At 42.5% G+C, this 23,100-nt stretch overlaps 1 protein-coding gene across 6 annotated transcripts in view; it reads left to right on the forward strand.

Moving 5' to 3' along the window:
* Positions 1-23,100, forward strand: part of C2CD5 (C2 calcium dependent domain containing 5) — a 915,439-nt gene that overhangs the window by 368,400 nt on the left and 523,939 nt on the right. For all 6 annotated transcript variants that reach the window (XM_086920391.1, XM_086920370.1, XM_086920386.1 and 3 more), the window contains one exon: positions 10,413-10,527. In XM_086920391.1, coding sequence (XP_086776517.1) covers positions 10,413-10,527 — 115 coding nt within the window. The remainder of the gene's footprint in view (positions 1-10,412; positions 10,528-23,100) is intronic.

Raw genomic sequence — 23,100 nt, forward strand, 5'->3', positions numbered from 1 at the left:
TGTGGCGGTAGGCTTTCCCCTTCTCTCCTTATAGATTCTGTTATTATTGTGGCACCTACAATTTTGATGTAGAAATGGGAACAGTTCATCATTGGTTACATTATTAAGCTGCTAATGACACCATTTGGAGATTTACCTTTCCACTGGTTCATGAGACTAGACTAGAAATAAATAGAGAGAAATCTGGTGAGGTTAACTTATGTTTTCCCAGTTCAAACATGGACAAAGTGCTTGTTGAGTCTTTTGACGGCATTGCCATGGCAAGAACCCATTTATATGTAATCTTTCTAGGTTACATTCCCTAGTTTAAGCCTAAGAATGAGTGCAAGTTAAGGAGGATGATGTAGGAGTGGACCCTGTCTATGTGACTAAGTAACATCACATTAAACAAAGAGATGGGGACTTCACACCCAGGACCGTAGGATACATTGATAAAACTCATATGGTAATAGCTGTCAGCACCTTCACAAGTTAGGCATCACTGAGGAATCAGTCAGTCAGTCAAAATACTTTATTGCGATAACTTAATATCATACAAAGACAATGGCAAATATATGTTACATTAATAACAATACAAGCAATACATAAATTTGAGAACAATTAAAAATAATCAGAATATAACAAGTTAAAAATCATCGTACATCATGTTACAGTTTATATTAACAAGAGAAATATAAAGTGCAAAGTGCTAATATACAAAGTGCTAATGTGCAAAGAGACTTTAAAAAGACTTAAAACTACTAAGGAGGTCCCCAACGAAATATTCATTACTAGCATCTGATGACTCTGTTACAATTCTTTCTATAATTACTGTCCCAGGAAGGTTACAAACAGACTAACTAAAGTGCAGAGTCTGTGCTACAGAGGGAGGTAGACACATTTTTTAATCCAATATTCCTGCTTCTAATAGCTCTCACCAGGAAACTAGCCACGTGAAACATAATCCTGGGAGTTTGTAACAGTTGCAAATAAATAAGAGCAGGTTTAACTAAAATGAATCCAGCTTCCTTAAGTATAGGTACAAGGAACAGTCTCCGAGCTTCAATGTAGTGACTACAAAACATTGTAAAGTGCATGGTATTTTGCTCAGAGAAATGGTCGCAGGAACAGGGTGGCGCCTTTTCTGGGGTGCTCCATACAGGATAAAAGCCCAGATTAAAATGTATCAAATTAAGACGAAAACGAGTTAAAATAAACCTGTGGTAGGGATGAGTCACCACGTTAAGATAGCTATCAGGACCGTTAGGTATAGACAATAATAAACTGGCCCTGACACTAGGTTTTTTCTGCTCGATTTCTTCCCTCTCCAGGGATAGGAGCTCCTTCATTGCATGTTTAGTGTAAACAATATCTTTAGATGTTATAGAGTCAATAACAGTATAGAGCTCAGGCCTCCCCAACCTCAAAAAGGTTTCCTTAATATACGTCAGCCACCTGATGTTATGCACTTTGTCTAGGGACAAACAGTCTCTCATTATAATGTGATTTAGAGGAATTTCTGTGTTAAGCCACATCCTCAGCCAGGCAACTAAAGGTGCTATTTTTATCAGGTCTGAGATGTAGCCTTCCCCTAATTCCATATGGACGGTATAGGACGGTGTTGACTGAGGGACGCCAAGAACAGATCTGAAGAATTTGTTTTCCACTATCTGTATCGGTTCCACTCCCCTATATCCCCACAATGAGCCACCATATGAAGCAACTGAGATACATTTGGCCTTATAGATTTTACTAACAGGTGCAACTGGCCTACCCCCAAGTTTTCTAGAGAACCCATGAAGGGCTGCAGATGTCCTAGCCAACATGATTGCTCTACTATTAACATGGGGACCCCAGCTACCTTTCTCATCAAAGGTGACCCCTAAGTAGGGAAAGGAGGATACACGAGCAAGCTTTTCCTGCCCACAAAGAAAAATTTTGTGAAAAGGTCTCCTAGAAGCCCTGCCCATAAGCATAACCTGAGATTTTTTTGCGTTTATTTTCAGGTCAAGTGAGCCCATGAAGGATTCAAAGGCATCCAGGAGTCGTTGAAGCCCCACCCCGGTGCGTGCAAGAAGAACCGCGTCATCAGCGTAAAGTAGAACAGGGATCCCCTGATCCCCTACACGCGGGATGTCGCTAGTCACGCCCCTAAGAGCAGGCTCCAAAGCGTTCACATATAACGTGAACAACAGTGGTGCCAGTATGCATCCCTGTCTGACTCCTTTTTCAGAGGCAAAAACATCTGTACACCTTCCACTCGAGGAAACTCTAATCTTTGCAGTAAGGTCAGAGTGCAGGTCGGCCAATAAATTAACTATGGTCCTATCCAGGCCCATGTCAAGTAATTTTATCCAGAGCTTTGTTCTGTTGACCATATCAAACGCAGAGGAGAGGTCCATGAAACCTAGGTACATGGACCCCTCCTTGGCCCTGGTATATTTCTCGATCAGCAAGTGGAGATTAAGGCATTGATCCAGGGTGCTTCTTTTAGGTCTAAACCCATATTGCACATTAGTCAAGATACTATTCTCTGTAGCCCATTCGTTCAGTTTAGCTAATATGACTCTCCCTAAAATCTTAACTGAAGAATCTATCAGTGAGATTGGTCTATAACATGCAGGATCCTGCCTATTTCCTTTTTTGAAAACAGGAATAATTATAGATGTTTTCCATGACTTAGGAATGTTATCATGTTTAAGGCATTGAAGACCCTGCAAAGTAGTCTTGACCAAAAGTTAGGGAAGCATTTAAAGGCATCTGCAGGAACACCATCTGGTCCCGGTGCCTTTTTTTTCAGGGTACAGTCTATAGCAGATAATACTTCTTTAACTTCAAAGTGCAAATGGTTCCCGGTGGGGATAATATTCACCTCCTGCTCTCTAGCTCCACCTTTACTGTGATCTGAATAGATGTCACTAAAATGTTTGATCCAACCCTCATCAGGGATGTTAGTTTCGAGGGGGGAATTATCCTCCCCAGTAAGTAAGGGTTGGTTGACAATCCTCCAGAATTCTCCACTATTTTTTAATATTGCTGGATCAGTGAGTTGTGTCCAGGCTTCGTCTTTATGCTGTTTTTTTCTTTCTGCGATAGCCTTTTTATATAGGGCTCTACTAGTGGTGATAAGATCACGGTTTTTCGGTACGGTTTTTAAAGCATTGAGCAATGCTGAATGTGCTTTTGAGCAACTGTGATCAAACCATCTCTTGATGGACTTCAGCTTAGGTTTGCTAGTCACAGAAAGCCTACAGTTTATCTTACTACATATGCTACTAAATGCAAGAATCACCTCCCTATCATTGGACACACTGGATAAACACACTCCGACCTCCTCCTCAGCCTCAGAAAGTACCTCTTGTACGAAGGGTTCTGGGATTATACTATCCCATTTCAGTCTACGACCCTGGTCCTTAACTTTGAGCGCTCGTTTATCATAACAAGGGCCATAATTACACCCTATAAGCTCAGAAGCTACTAGGTCAAGGGAGACTGGGTTATGATCACTCAAGGCGGAGACCACAGTTCTATACATTAAAACCTTAGGTAAAAAACATGCAGAAATAAAAATGTAATCAATAATAGAGCCATTGTCTGTTCCCTTAAAAGTAGGGGCCTATCCTCCCCCTCCCACAACTGGATTCGTATAAGTTCCATCTTGCTAGAAAGTTCTCTAAACAACCCCCCTGTTTGTTATGTTCAAGATGGACAAGCGCACAATTAGGAGGGGATTCTGAGTCATCGCAAACACACATAAGTGAACAAGGGTGTATGTTAAAGTCACCCAAAAAAATTATTTCAAAGGCATTAGCATCTTCACTATAGACTGACAAGAAATAATCCAATCTACCTAGACTATATGAAGTACAGTCTACTGCGTTGGAATTGTAAAAATTAATAAACAAAATATTGGGAGATTCCACATGCGACAGTTCAACAATGAGACATTGCTCAGATCCTGAGTCACATTTCTTTAGGCTACCTTTAATGTCTAATTTAAAGAGGCTTAGCAATCCTCCCTTAGCTCTTCCCGCTGCGCTAACCACAGCGGGAATACAAAAATGACTGTAGCCATCTAGAGAGAAACTGTTATTTGTGGTATACACCTGTTACAACGCAACTTTTACAACTACCTACCATTACAACGCAACTTTTACAACGCATACCATTACAACGCATTGCGCTGGGGGGCGCTCTAGGATAGGGAATAAGTTTAATTTACTATCCAACACCTTCCCTAGTGTCCACGGGGACTGGAGTTGGAATAGTAAATTATACTTACCACTATCCAGCACCTCTAAGCGCTATGCGTTGTAATGGTATGCGTTGTAATCAATGCAATAATGTCATACTGAGTTGTAAAATCTGTCCATATTGCGTTACCTACTTTAGCCCTGATACCCGCTATGTTCCAAGTAAGCATACTGAGTACTGGCACAATATTCTCTGCTTGATTAGGATGTTCTGACAAAAGTCAGTCATTCTGATCCAAAAAGGATAGAGGGGCAAATCGGTTGGACAATAGAAGGGGTTGAGCAAAAGGATTCTGGTATGCTAAAGGAGTGGGATGGTTTACAATATTCCGGTGTTGTTCACGGCCCCATCTATTATTTACATCCCAGTTATTGTCCCATCCAAAGGCTGGTGTCTTAGGGTAGGTGACGTTCTGCTGTTCTCCATAAAAGAACTTCAATGTTAATGGTACAACAGAACCCTGCCTACGTTGGGGTGGGAGTAAATTAATGAGGATGTTTGGCAACACACCAGAGTGTGAAAAACTTACTGCCACACAATCCCCCTTAAATTTTTTGGGGCGATTTCCTAACCATGAAACCCTTTTAGCAGTCTTAATCTCTTGGGCCAGCTGTTGGCCCCCCCCTGGGGCTAGCCTCATATTATTTGTAAGCCACTGCAGTGCCTTATTAGACAGAGAGGAAGGGGATTCTTCAATACCGGCTTCTAAGGGCGGCACATTAGCCAGTACTAGAACAACAGGTGAGGCTTCGACTATAAATTGTAGCGGGTCAGTTAGCTGAGCTTGTGCAGGGGGTATCTCAACTGTTAAAGAACCGTCCCCTCTACTATTATTGGTTGTTCCATTAGCTTTTAAGACTGGTATCTGAGTTGGAGGATTATTATGTAATACTTCATCTGTGTTCTCCCCCTCCTGATCATCAAGTTCCCCAATGTTATTGTCCAAGTTTGTTACCAACATCGTAACGTTATCAACACCCTCTGTAATTTTATTCAACTGCCCACCTAACTTTTTAACCTCAGATTGTAATTTGTCTATTTTGGTAAGTAGAGGTTTCACAATGGTTTTGATTTTACTTTCTATTAAATCGGCAATTCTATCAAGCAAATCATCATCAAAGATAACATTAGGCTTAACTCTTCCCTCTCCATCTTCCTTCAAGTTAACCTTTGGGGTGTTTACCCTTTTCCTCCTTGTCCCCGATCTTAGTCCTCCCCGTTTCGGCTGGGTTTTGGCTTTTACGATGTCTGTCCGGGATGTTTGTTCAGAGATGGACATGTCTTCTTCTGAGGGATCAACACGATTTTCCTGGTCCACATCGCTATCTAAGTTATTTACATGATCCACAATGAGAACCTCAGGTCCGGACAGCGTAATATCGTTTAGGGTGCCTGAATCCTGCGTGATGGGGCAATTAGAACAGGCTTCAGGAAAAGTCTGCAGGGGAACTAGGTCATCAGGTGAGGGGGATAGAGTAGGGGTCAAACAGCGTAGGTCAGGTGATTGACTTAGTCCCAGGGATTCTCTCCTCTGTAGGTTAATTTTTTCACTGTTTGCACCATGTAATTTTCCATTGTGTTTGCAGGTGGTGCAGAGCCTTTTTTAGACATCCTGATAATAATAACGAAGATCGAAAAACTCCTCAGACACACAGAGAGATATGAATCATACACAACACAGTCTTACTTGGATAGTATGATGCCTCACGAGCTTCGTGCAGGGTTTCCGGCCCTGTCCCTGTCTCTTCGTGCCGATGAGGGCCGTAGAGGGCCTGCCCTTTGCCCGGGCTTTGCCCCGGGCGTCCCGCGAAGCGGGTATCTGAGGCGCTTTTGTGCGCCTCCTGGCGCCCTCGCGTCGTTGGGAAGCGCGCCGCCGCGTAGGCTGCCGGGAATTGAAGTCCCGGAGCGGCGGCGCGTGTAGTCCTGATGGAAGATGACTCTCGGCGGTGGCGGCTTACTTCCAGGAGCCTGTGTGCCCCAAAATGATTCCTGGCGGTGGCGGCGTGGCGGCGTCAAGCAGGTGAGTATTCCACTGTCTCCCCCGCTCCGCCGGTATCTGAGGCGCTTTTGTGCGCCTCCTGGCGCCCTTGCGTCGTTGGGAAGCGCGCCGCCGCGTAGGCTGCCGGGAATTGAAGTCCCGGAGCGGCGGCGCGTGTAGTCCTGATGGAAGATGACTCTCGGCGGTGGCGGCTTACTTCCAGGAGCCTGTGTACCCCAAAATGATTCCTGGCGGTGGTGGCGTGGCGGCGTCAAGCAGGTCAGTATTCCACTGTCTCCCCTGAGGAATCATTAGCAAAGCTTGGGTATACACTCATACAGACTCAGTGGTTGCGTAGCATTGATTTAACTCCCACATTCTGTAAAGAAGTTAGGGAGAGATATGTTAATACACCTACTACTTAAACTACTATTGGGAGATCTTCAGACAGTTTGCTGCATTGTTTCCTTTACCACATTTTTGAAAAGAATTCACAATTGTGTTTTAAGTTCGGCTTACGTAGAAAACTACCTTGTTGTTCAGCAGGATTTTGTGATTGTTTTGAAATATGAATCATTAACTTAATTTAAGACCATTACTGGTTTTTAGCTTGCCACGCTAGAGGGGGGCTTCATGAATGCACAGCAATCAATTTTTAGGTCTGGTTTGACAGCACATCTACAGAGTGGGCTTTGGCTCCAACCAGAGGAGTATTACTTTTTCACTTCATGCTGTTGGCTATTTGATATATTCTTAGGCTTCCACAGAGTGCTTTCATTGAATTGTATTAGGGATTATTTTGGATTTGAAAAGTGCACTCAATCATCCCACAGTTTGTCACATTGAATTGTTTATTTCCTATGTGAATATATGTTTTCTATACAGAAAGCAACTCAGTTTTTGCTAATTTTTTCCTTCATTGACAAAGACCTTATTTTTTCCAAGCATTGACAAAAACATTGGGGCAGGGTTTAATGTGATTGCTGCATGCAACACATATAAATAAAACATGAGAATGCGTGTATTAACGTTTCGCATGCTAAAGCCAGACCTATTGGCTTTGCCACTGTTTGTTATTGTTAGTCCCTTTACTTGTTTTGTCGTCAGTTTCTGAAGAAGCCTAAACCTAGGCCCCCCACCATTGCATCCCAGGTGAGAGGGCCTTGCTCAAAACAATGGGGATAGAGCCTGCCGTGTGGTGGGTGGTGATTGAAATAACAAAACATTATTTTATTTCTAGTGGCAAAACAAGTTGTACCAGCTCTTGGCACAGCCAGTAGGCAGGAGTAAGTCCGTGAAATGGTGAGGTCAGATTAGAATTCATACTGCTAAAATCGTTCACTTCTCAAAGGTTTTAGAGGATGAACTATGAGCATGGCATGTCTATTTTTAAGATAGATGGCAGAGACCAACACTCTGGAAGAAATCTTTTTTGTGCTTCAGGAGAAGATACTTATTTTTTGTAAGATGACTAATATGTTCGCTAAACAAGCTTGATGGTAAATAATAGTAGGTCACTGTTTGTGAAATAGAAATGATTATATTAATGTTTTTGAGATCATCTGTCTCCAGATATTCTGCTCCACTTTACCACTTTTCTGCATGACTACCCGTTTGGCTTCAGCTCGCGAATCAACATGGAGACCTCTATCTTAAACATCTGTTACCATTCCCTACTCAGCACAGAAAAAGATGCCACCTAATATTACTGAGCCCTGCTGCTACCTTCAACACAATCGATCATCCCTCCCTCATAAACACCCTGTAGTCTTGAATGGGATTCACCTACAATTTCCATTACTAATACTTTTCCAGCCTTTCGAACCAACACCAGTTTTTTCACATGGGGACCTCTAGGCCACAAAAGTTTCCCATCACCCGTGGAGGCCTCTAGGATTCCATACGGTCTCCTATCATCTTTAGCCTCTACATGGAGCAGCTTTGTACTGCTGTCACTCTAGTTAAATAATTAAGAGAGGCAATGCAAAGAGTCGGGATTATTTGAGTCTTTGTGTGACCTTGCGAGAATTCGCAAGACTAAGTCTGAGCCAATCAAGAAAGCCTTCACAAGACAAGATTTTAAAGTTAAAATAAAATAAAAAGGCAATAGGTTTATTCAAAATTAGGATCATTACAGAAGGCAAACGTAATGAGTTAGGGAATTAGCAATAAATATCTCAGTAGTACAGCAAAATAATTGAAGAGGATCAAGAGAAGGCCTACCTTTAAATTAGCCAAATAGTCAGAATTAAGTATATTGCAGCAAGAGGACCACCAGAAAAGACTGGCATATATCACAGAAAAAAACATAATTTTTAAAGGGGTTTAGACAGAAAAGACGGATGCATACAGCTAATTCTAATGGTCTGGGGGGGATGGCTTAGCAATGCATCGAAACATTAGCTAGTGAACTTTCTAGAACATAAGATTTATTCAATAAAATACATCTAGAAACAACTACTTTACGGCATATTAATGAATGACGCGTACATGGGAAATGTAGAAAATTACATTTATAATACGGAAATACAATGAGAAGTTCAACTAATGAATGAACTTCAGGAAAGATACAAGCAAAGGACCTTGAAAGTTACAAAAAACATGAACATCCATAAGCATGGCTTCCTTTTGAGGAACACAAGTTAACCCAATATATTATTATAGAGAACATTCTCTAGGCTTCTGTTTTGCTGATTTTCTGGATTAGAAAAGCCCACAAACACATGTACTTGTGAAGCTTTGTTAACATAAAATAAAAGAGAACATTTCTTTCTGCAAACAGGAACTTTTATTGTTCTTACAAAGGCTTGCATGTCTTGATAGGGTGAAATATATGTTGGCTTAAAACATTGTCTCTTGGTTACAAATATTGTTACTTTGGAATAACAATAAAAGCACTGAAGTAGGAACATATTAGTTTTAGAATTAATGTATTTTATTGATACACCTTATCTGGGCATTTGCCAATTTTGTTGAAAGGAACTGAATGAATCTTTTTGGAGGATGCACTTGTCTACTGCATATTTGAATCTAAACACGAGGTGTTGGTGGCTCTACCCTCATATGAGTGACTTTGGATCCTCCTTATCAGAAGATGGAACTGGATTGAAAAGGGTACTAATTGGTGATTCCTGAGCTTGTCAGGCCTTTGAACAAATGCAGCAACTCACAGTGGTTGCACATTATTCAGACCAGGATGTCCAACGCCTCTGTGAAGCTGAAGACTCAAATCCTGGTATTTTCCAAAAACCGCAAATAAGAAACAGGGCAAACGGTCTCAATGACATGAACCCGACGGCTTTGAACCCTTATGTACCACCGAATGCCAAGCGACTTGGATTCTTCCTGGACACCAACCTCACCCTAAAAAATACAAAGATGACCTAGTACCAGCTCTCTCGTCTAGTCCAGAAGTGACTTCAGAACTGCTGTTCAAGTCTTTATACTCTAATCTGAGTGATGGTAATTCCCGGCTCCACCCTGACCACCCTTAAGGGCATCCTATATCTAGCAGCACTTTTTATCCAGAGCCTGAAGAAATATGATCACATCACATCAATCCTTATTGAACTCCATTGGTTCCCATTGTTGTCCTTCACCAACCTTCTAAACCAACTGCATCATTTACAAAGTCTTTGCGTTCACTACCCCGCTTACATTGCAGACAAGTCCACCATCTCTGGTGGTTCTTGGTACACCTGCAGTCTGGACACCATCAGACCAAGAAGTGAAATAAAGAAAAGTAAAAGGCAGCAGGCAATTTCCATCTTTGCGCCCAGGATGTAGAATATTATCCCCGTAGCCATCAGGACTGCCTAGTGCTGGTATAGTTCAGGAAAGAGTTGAAGTCTTATCACTTTAAAGAACACAACATCACACTGCATGAACTGTCCATAATGGAGCTACCTCTCCTATCACTCATTGATTTTATGTTTTTTATTTATTTACCCGTGAAACGCCCTCCACTGCCTTTTGGCTAGATTTGCACTATTGAAATACCAGAAGAGGTTCAGGTCATATAATGTAATCAAGCAGGTCAAAGTATTGAAAATGAATCGATTTTTATACTTTTTTCACTAAGACGATTTGCATGACGATTTCTGTTTATTCAAAATATATTTTTTTCAGTATTAACTTAAGCATGTTTGATGTGCATGTTGATGCTTTAGAGCTAATGAACAGATGCCTTACTTTTTTGCAGATGAACCAGAAACGCGAGATGCTTGGTGGGCAGAAATCAGACAGGAGATAAAATCCCATGCTAAAGCACTAGGTTGTCATGCTGTAGTAGGCTATAGTGAATCAACCAGTATTCGGTGAGTCTTAAGAATCATTGTAACATTTGCCTTTTTTATTTTCAAGTTTAATCAATTTGCTGATTGTTTTTAGAAGCAGATATGTGTAAATCTTAAAAAACATATTAATATTTGCAGTTTAATTTAAAATGTAATACCTTTGTGGGTTGCTTTCAGGAGCAGACATATACTGCAAGTGGCAGAAGAAACCAATATCAAAATGGCAAAGAGTTTGAATCAATTTCTTGCAGTGTCACTAGTATTTAAAGTCGCACTTAGAACCATAAAAAAAACTTATGAAAAAGGAATTTTACATTTCAAGAGAAGACAAACTGAACCGCTTGGATGTGCTGTGCAGTTTAAATGCATATGTTTAAATGCATATCTTTAAAAACTGCAATAAAAGTCCTTCCTTTTGAGCTTAATGTTTTCAATTGTCCATATGTTGTAAGACTCTACATACTCCTGCCATCTAGTGTTGGGCTCGGACATGTACAACTTGTTTTTCTTCCATGAAGTCTTCGAGTGAGAAGGTATAGTGACTCTTCCTATGACTAGTAATGCGCTTGGGCACTGGCTCCATCACTGGATTGTTTTCTCCCGCCATCATGTTTGAATGTGTGTCGCTGAAGCTCCGAGTTGACGTCTGTGGCCATCCATTTTGGGTCCTTTTGGTTCTTCCATCCCGTTGGCATTAAACAGTTGTGTTCTTTGCATTCTTCTCTGCTTCGTTTTGGTTCCGTCTGTATCAGTTTCCTGTTATCTTCAGTGCCCACTCTGGCCTTTCTCCTCAGTCACTCTCTTTTAGAATGTACAGACCTTAATGGAATAGGAACCCTTCCCAGTACTGTCCAGAATGTCCCTCAAAGTACTAGAGGCAAGATCATCATCCGGTCTGTAACCTTTGCTTGTCCCTGGAGCACGACGGGCTCTCCTACCCCACCTGCTGCACGTTCCGGTGCAAGAGAACCCTGAGATACCGATGTGATTGACGCCTCGCTCGACACAAGATGGCTCAGTGGCAAAATGAGGGCACCCCCCAGCATCTTTAGGGTGGACGTCGAAGAGGAGACAGGTGCCTTCACCTCTGCTGATCAACCTGCGGCCTGGAGCCGAGTTCTCTATTGGGCTCAGATACTGAAGATCAACCACCCCCATTGGGCCAATGCCCAAGGACTTCGACCATGAGACGGCGCATTCAGGAGGAGCCGGACAGTAGTCAGAATAAACTATTCATACACCCGAAAATTCCAAGGTTTCTGCTCAGCTTTCACCAAAGAAAGCAATAGAAAGCGTACCTTCGAGGAGCAGCTTACACTGGAGCCTCCACCGGCTCCCAAGCGGCAGAAGCATTGAGACAGGGGCACTAGCCCTAATCCTTCTCATTCCTCCGTTCTTAATTCTCCTTTCTCTTCTCCACCTAAAATTCTTCCTCCTCTGCCAAAGGTACCTACCCCTCCACCTTATGCCCCACAAAGACCTTCTCCACCATCCTTGCCTGAGGGGTCCCCTCATTCCTCCAATGGGGAGAGTAGTCCCCTCGAATCTACAGATACATAACCTTGGGACCCCCGGATGATCCCTGGGATGATTATGGTGCTGTCCCCCCAGATGACAATGATCCTGAACTTTACCTAGCCAAGTCTTCCTCTCCTGACGAAACCAGCTTGTTTGATGAGGTCATTTAAAGGGTCACCTTTCCCAAGTGGACTTAAAAACCGTCAAGGACGGAGGGAGGCTTCCTGGTGGAAACTATCTCTCACACTCAGATGAAATACCTACCCATGTTTAAGGGAATTTTAAAATCTACAGAGGATGCATTTAAAGAACCTGTCAAGGCTCGAGTAATCACACCCATGGTTGACAAAAAAAACAAGGCTTCCCCTTTGGACCCTCCTTATATCAGGGGGTAGCTCCCATTGTATTCTCTGGTCGTTCATACCACCCGTAAATATGCAAATGCACAGGGTACTGGTGACGCACCACCCCTGACAAAGAAAGTGAAAAGATTGATGTAGGGTGCAAACGGGTGGCCACTGAATTTGCTACCCATTGGCACATCGCAAGCTCAGTCGGCCTACACTCTAGGTACAACCAAGCACAGTGGGATGAAATGGGAGACCTGATCCAACATCTCTTGAATCAGAACAGCCAAAGGGTTCAGTAGCTCGTAGCGAAGGGGCAAACCATCTCCAGCATGACCATTAGATGTGCCCAGGACGCGGCTGACACAGCGGCAGGGTGTAATAACTCTAGCAATGTAATCCACCAACATGCCTGGCCGGTGTCTCTGACTTCAAGCAAGAAGTCTATCAGCAGCTGCTCAACATGCCCTGTGATGGGGGAACACTTCTTCGGGCCTCGAGTTGATCAGATGGTATAGAAGATCAAAAAGGACACTAACACAGGCAAGGGAATTGGGTTCTTTAGTCTCCATTGCCCCTTGGCACCTTTCGTCAGTCACAGTTCTATATGCTTCCCACTCATACCAGAGGCAACAGCAGCAGACCTCCTGGGGTTATTCAAAAGGTAAATCAACAGCAACAAGACCTGATCAGTATGGGCTTCAACTTTTTGTCTGTGTAGGAATGGGAGTGGGAATTCTATTTATCTGCCCCACCAAAAACCTTTATTTTCTTTCATAGGTATTTTCCCAAATCCTTATGGCCCAAAATATTCGTAATTTAGTTACAACATCCTTAAGGTTGTCATTCACCGTGTTCCAAAAATACCCTCCACTTAAACAGGTGTACATACAAGAAAATTCACGACCAAATTCAAGAAAAAAATGTTAAACAGTGAGATAGCACCTCACGTGCGCTACACGAAAGGAGCTTACTGCTTGGTTCTCACCAGTCGTGCCCACTTCTCTCATCCTAGGTAGCTGCCTCGCTTAAAAAATGTTTGGGAGTGTCCAGAACAGAAAGGTGAAAAAAGAGTGTTTTGTATGTATCACAAAAAAACAAATAGAGACCTAGTGAGATTAAAATGCATATAAGCCACACGTCCACCATGTGCCAACTTTATTCACGACTGGTGGGCCTATTCAAATTTAAAACCAACTACATGTTTGCAGACCAATTAAAGATTGGCCGACATGTTTCATTGCCTGTTATACTTAGTTGCATTTTCGTCAGGGCTTAGGGTCGTAAATCACCCTTCCTGACTCTTGTTTTGTCTACACAGTGACTGTCAAACACAAAAAGAATGAATAATTATTAAAAAGACGTCCAACCAGTGAGAACTCAGTCACATGTATCACATAAGCCTGTGTCATTACAGATTACATTTACTAAGTAGTAGCCATGGCCCCTTGTACCAGCTATCCACCTCGTCACAAGGCGCTCGATCCTTTAATGAGAACCTTTCTACTGACACTTGTGTTGTCACAAATCTACATGCAAAGAGAAATACATCTCTGTAAACAGCCACCCAACTGCTGAGAAGTTTTCCCCCGGTCACGTAGGCAGAGGTAGAATTACTGATACGTACAGTCAAATCAGGGTCACCTCTAGATAACATTCCGGCAAAGGTCACGGCTTCCCTTGCTTGTCACCTGTCACCCTCCATTGCCTGCCTTCTCAATCTTTCCCTGAGAGAGGGCCGTGTTCCTTTGGAATGGAAAGCAGAACAGGTCATGCCTATCCGCAAGAACACCAAGGCTCCGTTGACTGAGCTCTCTAATCTTCGTCCTATCTCTCTCCTTCCTTTCCTGAGAATGATACTGGAGAAACATATAAACACTCACCTCTCCAAGCATGTCCAATAGACATGTAGCCTTGATCCTACTCAATCATGTTTTCGCCCTAAGTACAGCACAGAATCTGCCCTACTAGCGGTCACCGACAACATCAGGATGACCCTAGATAGAGGCCACTCCACGATTCTGGTGCTGTTGGACTTATCTGCCGCGTTCTACACGATTTCCTATCAGGTATTGCTCAGGAGATTGGAAGAGATAGGCCTTAGAGATGAGTTTTCTATCCTCTCGGTCGCAGGCGATCACTCTGGGCCCTTATCTTTTGGCAGTAACGGAACTGACCAAGGGAGTACCACAGGGCTCTTGTTTGAGCCTGACGCTGTTTAATATCTATGTGACCCCCTTGGCCATTCTGTTAAGGAGTTGTGGGTTTACCCCCATCTCCTATGCCGACGAAACTCAGCTGCTGTTTCCTTTTGCAAAGTTTGCTCCTGAAGTTCAGGCCACCTTCTCTTCAGAAATGAGAAGCATTTTACAATGGATGAGGAGCAATTTTCTACAGTGCAATGTAGGAAAGACTGAGATCATGCTTTTTGGTGAGGCCCAACTACTATGGACCCCCAATTGGTGGCCAACAGACTTGGTCACTCCTCCAATTCCGAAATCCTGTGTTAAAAACCTAGGTGCTCGCCTAGAACAAGCTTTTGCCATGAAGAAGCACGCTGCTCAGAGAGCTGGCTCCTGTTTTCATGTGCTGGCCCTGTTGCGCCACATTTTTCCCTTGCTCCCGGATTCCACCCGGAAAACACTGACCCAGGCACTTATTTTAAGTCGCCTGGATTATTGTAATGGTTTGTTGGTTTCTGCAAATGTGGCCGCCCTTGATACACTGCAGGTGGTTCAAAACACGACGGCTCGCCTGATCCTCAATGCCCCTTTAAGAACTGCTTCCTGACCCTTGTTTTACCAGCTTCATTGGCTCCCCATACGGGAGCGAGTTCAGTTCAAAGTCTGCTGTACAATTTTCAAGGCCCTGTCTAAGTCCGATCCTGCCTACCTTGTTGACAAATTCATTCCGTATGCCCCTCTGGAGGTACCGCCGCTCAGGATCCAAATGCTTACTAGAGGTACCCAGGATCAAAATAGCCAAACAGGGTGGTAAGGCCCTTTCTTATCTGGGTCCTTACCACTGGAATAAGCTTCCCTTGCAATTAAGACAGTGTACTGATTATCTTCACTTTAGGAAACAGCTCAAGACCTTTCTTTTTTACTTTTGATTCTTAGCAGACAGCTTTTTCACCTGATGCCCGTCCAAGAGCGCAGAGATACCCCTTTGGGGGTCGATTCTGGCGCATTATAAATAAATAAAATAAAATAAATACAAACATCTGTTGATCCTCCCTTTTCATAGGACCATAATAAGGCCTTTTGTATCAATTATATATCCATCTTTAAAATGCAATTACACACAGACTTATTCTGTGTAGTTGTGTGTTCAAAATCATCATCAGCCGACATCCCAGCCATGATAGTGTCCTTTAAAATGTTAGACTCACATGTGATATAATGCTCAACAACGCTCACGACGCGCCAATGTTTTCAATGGTTGTGACCCATTCAAGCGCAAATGTGGGTAACGTCCACCGTCCTATTTCTTTTATCCTTTTCAACTCTGTGCCCATTATCACTCTTGCTGGAACTAGGTATTCCATACCTTATAGTCAACCGTGGGTTGAGAAAATATAAAAATTCATCTTTCTTCAAACCTCAGCTGCCCACAATGAGGTACTGCGTATACCGGTGGGTGATCGTTGTCTCGTTCCCGTGCCGGCAGCGGTTTTGGTGTACAATTTAACCCGACTCCAGACGCCGGTTCACTTCCGTATTCCAGATCACTTGACATCCAGCGTTTGCAAGGCAGCATATTGGAAGGGTGTACTATGCCTGCAAAATGCTCATTCAGTACATATGTTATTACGCTACAAGTGCCACATAGGATTTAACATTTAAATTTTCTTAGTATTCTAAATCCTGAAAAAGAAACTTAGGGGAGAACAATTTTAAAAGGAAAGTGAAACCCCAGAGGCAACATACGATGTATCCACACCTAGGGGTACAATGAAAGGTGCATGGTGATAACCAGTTCCTTACTTCTCATAAAACTCTCGCTTCTTTTACAGCATGGACAAAATAGCCCAATGGGGATAAACCCTCCGTCCTAAGGAATTCTCTATTATTGAAAAGGTGCCTATAGGAAAATAACCGCAGTGGTGGTGCTGCAAAGGGAGCTGCTCCTGCCAAACAGTGACTTCCTCCTCCTTTCCTCGACCACATTACACCTGCCAGGGAAATAGTTGCACAAAACATCAGCTTAGACGAATGCATTCTGTCCCTTGTAGAATAGGTTTACTGCCTTGATCTCACTGCTCCACCCCAACCATGCTCCCCACAAACTCCCCCTTTCCACAGAATACCAACGTCTTTTCCAGGAGGAGGTAGATTCTCTATTACTCAAAAAGGTAATAGAACCTGTGCCACCACACACATGCGGCAAAGGTGTGTACTCCATGTACTTTCTCATCCCCAAGAAAGAGTGGCCTTTATGCGATCTCGAACCCCTCAACAAGTGTATCCTGTTTGTGAAACATTGTCACACAACAAGATGACATGACATTCCTCTGCTGACTCAAGGCGACTTCATGAGTGCTCTAGACCTGAAGGACGTATATTTCCATATCTCGATCCATCCTGCACACCCCTGATACTTGGTAAGTGGACAACTCTTTCAATTCAGAGATCTGCTCTTTGGGGTAGCTAGTGTTCCCTGAGTCTTTTACCAAATACCTTGCAGTGATAGCTGCTCATCGCAGGATGAGAGATACTCAATCTTTACTTTATTTCAGTTGTAAGCAACCCTAAAAGTCCAATAGAAACATAAAGAAATCAAAAAGCATTGTATTACATACACTAAAAATTGCCAACACATCGCCAAATTTAAAATAGTCCAATGTAACTTGTGTAGGTTCACAGTTATGCGATCATCATCAAATTCACAAGATAAAAAGTCAATCAGTTTTAGAGTGACTAGTGCATCTGGGCCGATGCACAAAGCATGCAAGAAGGTTGGCATGTGCAAAATCTGAGCGTTTGTAAAGTGACAAGTGAAGTTTTTGCAAAAGGATCCCAAATCCAGAACACTTTCAACTTACCGCAACAAATTCATAATTCAAAATAGCAGGTTCAACAATTCAAAATAGCTGCAATCACATAAATGTCGCAGTTCAAAATTCTTTGACACACTTGCCCATGTAGAAAATCAACAATTCTAGTGCAACAAACAATACAAAAAAATCTACTTTAAAAAAAAGACCATATAAAAAGATCTTTTCCCTTACAAAGTGGGGATGATCTCATTCGTATAAGGGTAACTGATCCTGATTTGACAACCAGCTACATATATCGGTACAATGGTGATAAGGTGAAAGCAGTCTCTGTCCCGTGCCTGCACCAAACTAGATCTTGTATACCAAGCCCACTTTCAAAATCTTGACAGGTCAAAGACAATTGGTTCTGATGTATCAGATTGTAATACACCCAGGTGGCAACATAGCAGGAGAATCCACTTTGATCTCAGGATTTTGTATTTATGGCAAAGAAAGTTACAAAAAGTATGCCTCAATTTCCAATGTGTTAAGACAGAAGAGGCATCCCCCTGCTGTCTCTCCTGTTATTTTCCACTAATTTGAGAAGGTCCTAAATGGCAGTGTACCAAGTCTACAACGAATTTACAACGCCTTGACCTCAGAAGGGCTAATTCTATCGAGAAATAATTTAAATTGCGAACTACATGGGTGGGATAAGAATTTATAAATCAGCCCATCAGACCTCAACTCATGCGATACCTCATGGACAATGTGGTCCCAGTAGACTCCCTTGATCCAATTAGCTACGTTTTTTCCCATTTTGCTGAGATCTCCTGATACCCCCCTATTTTTAGCCGGCTACACCGGGCTTTCAAAGCTATCACCCATGGTGTAGTACATCGCGTATCTAGGGTGATGAGCTTCTCAAGCGCAACTTTATATAGAACCAAAGCGGGCGTTATCCAAATTCTAACCCATAAAGTCATAATTTTAATTCGGGCAATATCATCAATCCTTTTTAAATTCAAATCCATTCGTAGGGGTATCAGCGGTGTGCTAACTGGGACGTTCAGGAGTGGGATCTCACAAATGTATTTTCCGAGCCAATTCAGTTGGGTACCATCTATCCCCATAACCCCAGATTTCTGGCCCACTCCTACTCCTACGAGAACCACATCTCTATATGCCTCGACAGCTGGTGAAACTGCCCTGTTGGATGTTGACTTGAATGTGTTCACAAGAGCTGCTGATCTATGCAGGAGAATAGAGTTACGTTTTGAAAACTGGAGATCCCAAGATTGTGTGTCCTTAAGTCAAAATCCTAGGTAGGCAAAGTTCTTAACATTCTCAATAGTAACTCCATCTACAACCATTGTATTGCTGAATGTACAATGGGGTTTAAGGCCATGAACTTAGACTTACCTGCATTAATCTCCAAGCCCCTGGACTTACTAAATTGCTGAAAAATGATTCAAAAGTTTCTGCAAAACCATTGTTATGCGTAACAATAACGGTATCATCAGCGAACAGCTAATTTAGGTGCGTCATGCTGGCATTCATTCAATAATCCAACTACGCAGTTCAGATACAAAGAGACCAACGTTGGGGCCAGGATACAACCTTGTCTCACCCTTGCTTTATAGGGATCCTGGTAGTCGACTCTCCTTGGGCACCCCACCTGACCTGTGCATAAGTGCCTGAATCTATCAGAGAGACGAAGGATATCTTGTGGCATTCCATATTGGCCCGGTACCTCACATAGAATTTCTCTGGGTCAAATGCAGCCCTCGTGTCCATAAAGTCTATGTAGAAATATTTTTTTATTAATGGAGATGTACTTCCAACACATGGTCATGAAGTGAAAAACCTGGCCGATATTATTTGTTTTCCCACGAAAACCTGCCTGGAAGTTCGATAAAGGTAAACCTGGTGTTCAACATCCACCCCTGCAACCTGTGGAGGACCTGCCTACAAAATATCTTATGTGTGTTATCAATGAGGCTAATTGCCCTATAATTTGCAGGGTTATCTTTTGCCCCATCTTGTGGATTGGAACAAAGATGGCACCATGCCATAATGCTGGAATGTCCTCCCCACTAGCTATGGCATTAGTGAGCATGTTCAGGTAAGGAACTCGGATATCTGGCTCTCAGTGAAACAAATTCTCTGGTATACTTTCAATGCAGTGAGCTTTTTTCATATATAGGCGAGCAACCTTGGTTTCCTTAAGAGTGAAGACAAGTGAAGGGGCACCAAAGAAGGATGGCTGGTCCAAAATAGAAACCGATCTATCATCAGTATTAGAATCTAAGCCTAGCCTAGCATGATCCCTTACATCATATAGAGCAGAAAATGTGCAACCCATTGCTCTGCTGGGACAAATAAGTCTGGTGTGGTTATTCCAGAGCTGCTACCAGTGGCAATATTCCGCCAAAAAGCTCTTAAATCGTTTTTATTCAATAGATCTAATAACTCAACCGACTGGCCTTCTTCCTCTTCCTTTTTAGAATTAGTCAATGCTGTCTTATTGACCTTCCTGGCTCGTATTATACCAGGTTTAGCACCCTCTTTTATGGCCTATATCAGGCCACCCTTTGCCACTCTACAGTCTCTAGTGTACCAGGGACACGAAATAATTTTAGGTTGCGACTTCCTGGATTGCTTCCTATATAGCTTTAAGGTTTCAAAGAAATCAGAATGTATTGAAATTAAGTTAAGAATGCCAAACTTAGCTTGTTTGTATTGGTCAAAATAAGCCACCAGTGTTTGATAAATCTTGGCCTCACAATATTCATTGTCATTGATGTTAATCTATCTTATATTCTTACAATTATTTGTAAGAGCTAACTATATTGGGATGGTATAATGAATATGATCGTGGGGCGTGCAAAACAAATCTAAGTGAAATTCTGCAACGAGAATGTTGTGCTCCTTGTCCGGACGTACAACAGTTTTCATGCTGACCATATAATACCATATCCTTAGGTCAGGCAATATATAATCTATGTGATGTATATACAGTCTTCTTTTAAAGGTAGGTGTTGGGTATTGATCGGATTTTGTACACCCGTATGTTAGGCTAAGGTGGAAAAGTAGTCTGGCCAGTTTTGACCATTTCTTAACTGGTTTACCTGATAGCCTGAGTAATCTCCACTCTTCATCCTCCACTATTTTATTTCTGCCCTCATTTGCCTCCTTAACACCTTTCTGCAAACGTTTCCACCACTGGGTGTCCCAAACCTCATTTACTGGGAAAAGGAAAGAGAAGGGGATTTGTTTTTTTATTTGCAACCAAAGCACCCTTGGTTAGCGAGATCCATCTTCATTAATTTCTAATATCCACCAAACTACACAAGCTTCACTGCTCGATGAATAACGGAGCCAGTGGAGGTGGCAAGAGGCTTAATCATAGGACCCTCGTTCTTCATTCTTACTTATTGCTCACACCACCTCTTCCCTTTATCTGTGATATCTAACATGGCAACATTTTTCACAGCTTCTAGCCAATCTGCACAACTTGGAGGAGCCTGTGATACACATTGTTTGCAGATCTCTCTACGTGCCAAAAATATTGCATAAAAAATAAGTTTAGCAAAATCGTTGCTAGCTGTAGTTTGCAGATCCAAGCTCCTAAAAATAACCAATAAGATGCTTACCTTGACTTGTAAATTCAACACATTATTTAACACATTACTCACTGCCTCCCAGAATGGCTGAATCTTCGGTCAGTATACAAACGTGTATGTCGTCTTCCTTCTTACTGCCACAATTTAGGCACGCCACATCACCCCGAGTCCCGATTTTAGATAACCTTTGGGGGGGTCCAGTAAGCCCTATGAATGGTAAAGAGATTATTCCTTCTCAGGTATGACTACTTTGTATAACCTAGACATAGATACTTGCCATTGATCTTCCAGCGTAGTCCCTGGCAAACATCCTTCCCAAAGATTCTGTGGCAGGGTGAAAGTCCCATCCTCCATCGCCACCATAAACCAGTACCACATCGCAATGTCTTTCTTTGGTACGACCCCAACAACAATTTCTCTTCAAACTCATTGGGTTCTATTTTTATATTTTCCGCTCCGCTCGATACCAACTTTGTATCTGCAAAAACTTAAATTTCGAAATGTCTAAGGCCGTTTCCTGTTCACACCATTCCCAGGTAATCAGATCGCCGCCCTTGAGTAATTGTTTCCATCTCAATATACCAGCCTCTTTCAATGGGAGTGCCAGAACGTCTTTTGTCCATTCCGGAGAGCCCGAAGCTTCCCATATAGGAGCTAAATAGCTTAAATATGGCAGTTTTATGACCTTTCTAATCTTATACCAAGTCTCAGCCATACCCCTTAAGATCTTCAACCTGACTTTTTTGAAATATTTTGGATCTGCATACTTATACATAAATAGGCTGACAGTGGCTTTATGTATAAGTAAATAAGAGAGAGAGTACCCCACTGTCACCAGGGAACAGGGTACAATGACAACTAGGTCAAAGGGAAATCCCTGGGTATGCACTGTAGCAACTACTTGTTGTATTGCTATATAGGTTCTAACCACTCATACGGCCATTCATTCTAGCATTCTATCAAGGGTAGAATTCTCCAAAGGAAGGGAACACTAGGTAAAGAGTTCCACACTAAAAAGTGAACGTTCACAATCTGTTTATTTTTGATAAAATTAAGACCTCTGATTACACAAGATTACACAAAGTTCGATTAAAAATCCATAGAAAATTCTTTGAACAAGTACAGTAAAATTTAAACCAATAAATAACAGTTCATTACACAAAAAAAACAATATCACAATCAATAAAATTATGCAACACAGGAGAAGAATAATCATCACTAATACAATACATAAACAGATAAATCCTATTCACAAACCCCCTAACAATGTGGCCTTAAGATACTCCTGCCACTTATATAGATCCACTGGCCCTTTCTTTGATATTGGTGGTATAGTAGACAGTATCAAAAATACATTAACATCTGCTACTCCCTTGGCCTTGTTTGGATTTAGGTAACAATTGCGCCGACGCGTTTCGGTGTTATACTACTTGATGTCGTAACACCTTCATCAGAACATACCGTCTCTTTGGGGTCACCGGCTTGTAGGTATTTATTTATTTATTTATTTCTGATTTTGTATAGCGCCTGGTTACACTGTCAGTGTGTCCCCGCGCTGTCAGAAGAGTCAGTAGCTCCGACAGTCAGAACAGGACGGGTTAATCTTTAGGAAAGAGGAATGTTTTCAGTTTCCTGCGAAAGATGAGCTCTGATGATTCCACTCTTAAGCTCAGGGGGAGAGAGTTCCATTTGTGTGCCACCAGAGTCCGAAAGGATCTGCCTCCCATTCTGGCTTTCTTGTGTCTGGGGACAGCAAGAAGGCCTGCTCCTAAAGAGCGGAGTTGACGGGTGGGCGTATAGGGGCATAGCAGGTTATGAAGGAAGGCCGGACCCTTACCATGTACGATCCTGTGGCCAATACACAGGGCCTTAAAGTCGATTCTTTCGTTAATCGGGAGCCAGTGTAGCGTTTGTAGGGATTTTTTAGAGGAGGCTCTTCTGGGCAGCCGGAGGACCAGGCGAGCTGCAGCATTCTGGATTGTCTGCAGTCGCCGCCGACTAGAGACGTTGGCACCTAGATACAGGGCATTTCCGTAGTCCAATCTTGACGTGACAAGAGCATGGACCAGGGTCTTCCTTGAGGATTCTGGGAGCAGGTCGATGGTTTTGCGGAGTTTCCGTAGAG

Source organism: Lissotriton vulgaris, chromosome 1_1 (assembly GCF_964263255.1).
Source record: "Lissotriton vulgaris chromosome 1_1, aLisVul1.2, whole genome shotgun sequence".
In the NCBI taxonomy this organism is placed as follows: domain Eukaryota; kingdom Metazoa; phylum Chordata; class Amphibia; order Caudata; family Salamandridae; genus Lissotriton; species Lissotriton vulgaris.